Genomic DNA, 4,053 nt, shown 5'->3' on the forward strand with positions numbered 1-4,053 from the left:
TGCTTTTAAGTTAGTAGTCTAATATTGACTTGATTGGGACTATAGGCTGCCCAAGTGCTTTGGATGACGAAGAGTCGGAGGACTGGGCTCCGACGGTCAATCTCGGCTACGAACGAAAACCCAAATCGGAATCAGTTCTCAAACGAGAGAAAAGAATGAAGCTTAAGGCAGAACATCTCCCCCCCATGCATGCGGTGGGCCTTCTGTAGTAAGAGAGCAGCTTAATGAAGGTGACAAGGTGAAAACAGGAGGACTGATGTGCCGGTGCTGTGAAGGCATGTATAACACCACCTACCCAAGTGTTGAATATAAGGAGGCTTTGAAGAATCTACAATAATTGTGTGTTGTTTGTACATGTGTGATGTTTTCAGGGTTTTTTAAATAAAAATCAGCTTTCTTTTTAATTGCTATTAACTGACAGTCAGATAACCAGCTTTTAAAAACATATTCATAAACACTTTGCAGTCAACAAAATTTGCACAGAGGTTATAGATGAAATAAAAGTATCACGTGTGTTCTAGGTGTGTTTATAACTCTGTTATTGTACATATTCTGTGTTATACATCATAATCATTCCAGTCATTTTTTTTTACTGTTTTAATCTTTATAAAACTGTTATTTATTTATTTATTTTTGTGATTTCTGCTGCCCTATTGGTCTGGTCTCTCTTGAACATCTGATATTCATAGTAAAAGAATTTAAGTTTACTGCCAAAAAATGATTGCACTTCATAACAGAAATGTGCTAACTGGCTTGAAATAGATTGAAACTGTTATGAGATTGCTTCAGGGAGCAGACATGACACCGTCTTTTAGGTTTCGCCATCACTTTGTATCATGCCATTGACTGAGGTGAGCAGATGAAAGAAGAAGAAGAGCAAAAACGTCAGTGTGTATTTGTGCTATGTTTTACAAAATAGCAAAATACATGAATAAAAGTAAAACATAAATCTCCTTCCATACACCAAAAAACAAATCGCACTTCCGAACAGAGCCAAAAGGGGGCAGCATGTAACAGACGTTTTAAAGAGACTTGATGTGACTCAAACTAACCTGGACCTGACAAATCCTAAACGCCGCTGTCCTCTATGAGACTCTTAATTATGGGTTAATCCATCAATTTAAACATACATTGCAAACAAATTCAAAAGTTGAGGAACAGGTTTTTTAAACTTAAGAAATTCCAGAAAGAAAAAAAAAAACAAGTCACGGGACAATAAATAATATGCGGATTTGTTTCTTTCCATTCAGTTGACATTTTATAACAGAACAATGTATTTATATCTTCACTTTACATTCATATATTCCTCCAGGAATTTCCAGGAATGCTTTTCACTCTTCTTTAATGCAAAAATGAAGCTGTAGTTTATACTAACAGACGACTCTTAAACCGAGTTTTATAGAGCTCTGTTATTAAATGTTGCATAATTGTTGAGTATAACTTAGATATCTATAGATGTTTGCGCTTATTTATAATCATTCGTGTTTTAGCACAAGAAACCAAGAAACCACGAGAAAAGAAGAACAGTTTACACTAACAGGAACTGTATCTTTTCACTTGGTTCAGTCCCCCCTACAGTCATGCTGAAATGGTTTGTCCTTGCATATAAACGGTGAATCTCGTGCTGTCACAGCAGATTGTACTCAGCACTACAATGACATAAAACGGGAATGCTGCGATGGACAGGAGCACTTCAGAGGATGGACAGATGAAGTACGGTGTCTTTGCGTTTAGTTCACGTAGAGTAGCTCACACATGAGCTGACAGGCAGTAGAACGCTTCTAGGATTTAGTAGTAATTAAAAAAAAGTTGTTCTCCTTTCTCTCTCAGTGCTGCTGTTGACTGGAAACAGCAGTAAGATGCTGCCTTGGAAGAAGAATAAGTTCGACCTGATTGAGGAAGACAAGCAGTCCAAGCAGAAGGGCTATGCGGTGAGTCTCAACTACTCGGCGCTCACCTCCTTCGCCAAGTCCTGCCCCGAGAGCGCACTCAACAGGGTGGGCAGCATGTTCAAGTCAAAGAGGAAAAAGCTGAAGATCACCAGCGAAGATCCCACGTACACGGTGCTTTACCTGGGGAACGCTACCACGATCCAGTCCAAAGGAGACGGCTGCACGGACGTAGCGGTGAGCAAGATCTGGGGCAAAAGCGAGATGGGCAAGAACGGCACTAAGATGAGGCTGACCATCAGCTCCCAGGGCATCCGCATGGTGCATGTGGATGACAAGGCCAGGAGACCGGGACACTTGTACTTGCTGCACCGGATAACCTACTGCGTCGCGGACCCGCGGCTACCCAAGATTTTCGCTTGGATTTACAGGCACGAGATGAAGCACAAGGCCGTAATGCTGCGCTGCCACGCAGTGCTGGTGTCCAAGCCGGAGAAGGCAAAAGCCATGGCGCTGCTGCTGTACCAGACCTCGGCAACAGCCCTGGCTGAGTTTAAAAGACTAAAGCGGAGGGACGATGCCAGGCACCAGCAGCAGCAGCTCATAGGGGAACAAACCATCCCCTTGGTGCCTCTCAGGAAGCTGCTGAACGGACAGTGCTACTACAAACCCCCGGTGGAGCGCAGCCGGAGTGCACCAAAATTGGGCTCTATCACGGAGGACTTGGTGGGGGAGGAAGAGGAGGAGAAAGCAATGCACTTTGAGTGTGAGGACATTCTGGACACGGACAATGATTGTGTTGCCAATGGCAAACAAGAGTTGACTCAAATTATTAATGACTTGGGAGAGATGAGCATAGGAAACGACGTGCAGACGCTGAAAGCTGACCTCAGAGTCACCAGACTCCTCTCTGGTGAGAGCACAGGGAGCGAATCCTCTATAGAAAGCAACCAGGAGCCGCCACCACTAATCAATGGCTTTGATGAGGTAAAGGTGCAAGAAACTGCCTAAAAAACTTTGCGCATTTCTGGGCACCTGTAGCGCACCGTTCTGTTGAGCCACGATGTCTCCTTGAGAAACAGTTACAAAGTGCTTGTTTGACATGTGCCACTGAGACTAATAATTGAGAAGACATAAACGTAATTTGGGGGCAAAACAGACAGACAGTTAGGCTACTGAACTAAGTTAAAAGATTGTGTAAACAAAGAAAAAAAAAAGGCATACCCATTTGAGAGACAACTTTAATGGCAAATTCCCAGCGCGCCTCAGGGCGCACGGCACTAATTCCATCTCTTTTGTTTAAGAGGATTTGCTGTAGCATCGAGCTTGTTTACTTGACGTTTTTTTTCCTCACTTGAAAATGTCATGTTTCTTCTGTAACATGCTCCAATCATCAAGATCCAGAAGCTCCCAAACATTCCTTAAAAAGCATTTACAAAAGCAGATTTGTTTTCCATCAGGCTTCCTTTACAATCCCCATCAGGGCGCCTGCTCGTCACCTTTTTATTTCTGCACTGTTGCGACTTCATTGAAGTATTATTTTGACTACCATGTACATACGTTTGCTGGTATGTTGTCTGAAACATAAGTGTCTTATCTTTGCTGTGCAAAAGAAAAAAATACCTTTTATGTATTAAGATGTAAAGTAAGATGTTTTAAGTATAAATATGTTATTTTTTAAAATATAAATATATATGTGGTTTGTTATGTGAAATTCAAAGAATTAGCAATAAAAAAGGAATTAAATGAATGTTTTATGTGAATTAATGCTGAAATACAAGTAGGACATCTTTTCTTTCAGCACTGTCTGATATGAGCGGGTTTACCTTGGGAGGCTCAAAATGAGGTCAGATTTGCACTGCTGAATAAAAGTCACATGGAGGCTTAAAAAGCACAACCCTAAACTTCACATCAATATTATCTGTTACCACCAAGCTATTGGTGTGACTGTAAATGGGTATTTCATTTAATAGCCTTGAATTGATCTTTATCCCCGACCACCACCACCTTTTTTTTTTTTTTTCTTTTTTCCCAAATTGCTTTCAGGCTGTTGAAGTTATTTAGTTAAGGTACTGAAGGCCCATTCATTGTAGCTGGCCTCAGGGAAGGCAGGCCACACATACAGACGTCACCGGTAGCACAAGCTGTGAGAACATCACATGGC

General features: G+C 41.6%; 1 protein-coding gene across 1 annotated transcript; it reads left to right on the forward strand.

Moving 5' to 3' along the window:
* The first annotated feature begins 1,622 nt into the window (after positions 1–1,622).
* fam43a (family with sequence similarity 43 member A) lies at positions 1,623–3,617 on the forward strand. Its single transcript, XM_086263383.1, has 2 exons — positions 1,623–1,713; positions 1,831–3,617. Coding segments are annotated over exons 1-2 (1,071 nt in total). The 5' UTR covers positions 1,623–1,712; the 3' UTR covers positions 2,901–3,617.
* The last annotated feature ends 436 nt before the right edge of the window (positions 3,618–4,053 follow it).

The sequence above is a fragment of the Aulonocara sp. 'chitande type north' Nkhata Bay genome, linkage group LG15, assembly GCF_057382095.1.
Source record: "Aulonocara sp. 'chitande type north' Nkhata Bay isolate Kocher_YH1m ecotype deep benthic linkage group LG15, A_spYH_male_GT1.1, whole genome shotgun sequence".
NCBI lineage: Eukaryota > Metazoa > Chordata > Actinopteri > Cichliformes > Cichlidae > Aulonocara > Aulonocara sp. 'chitande type north' Nkhata Bay.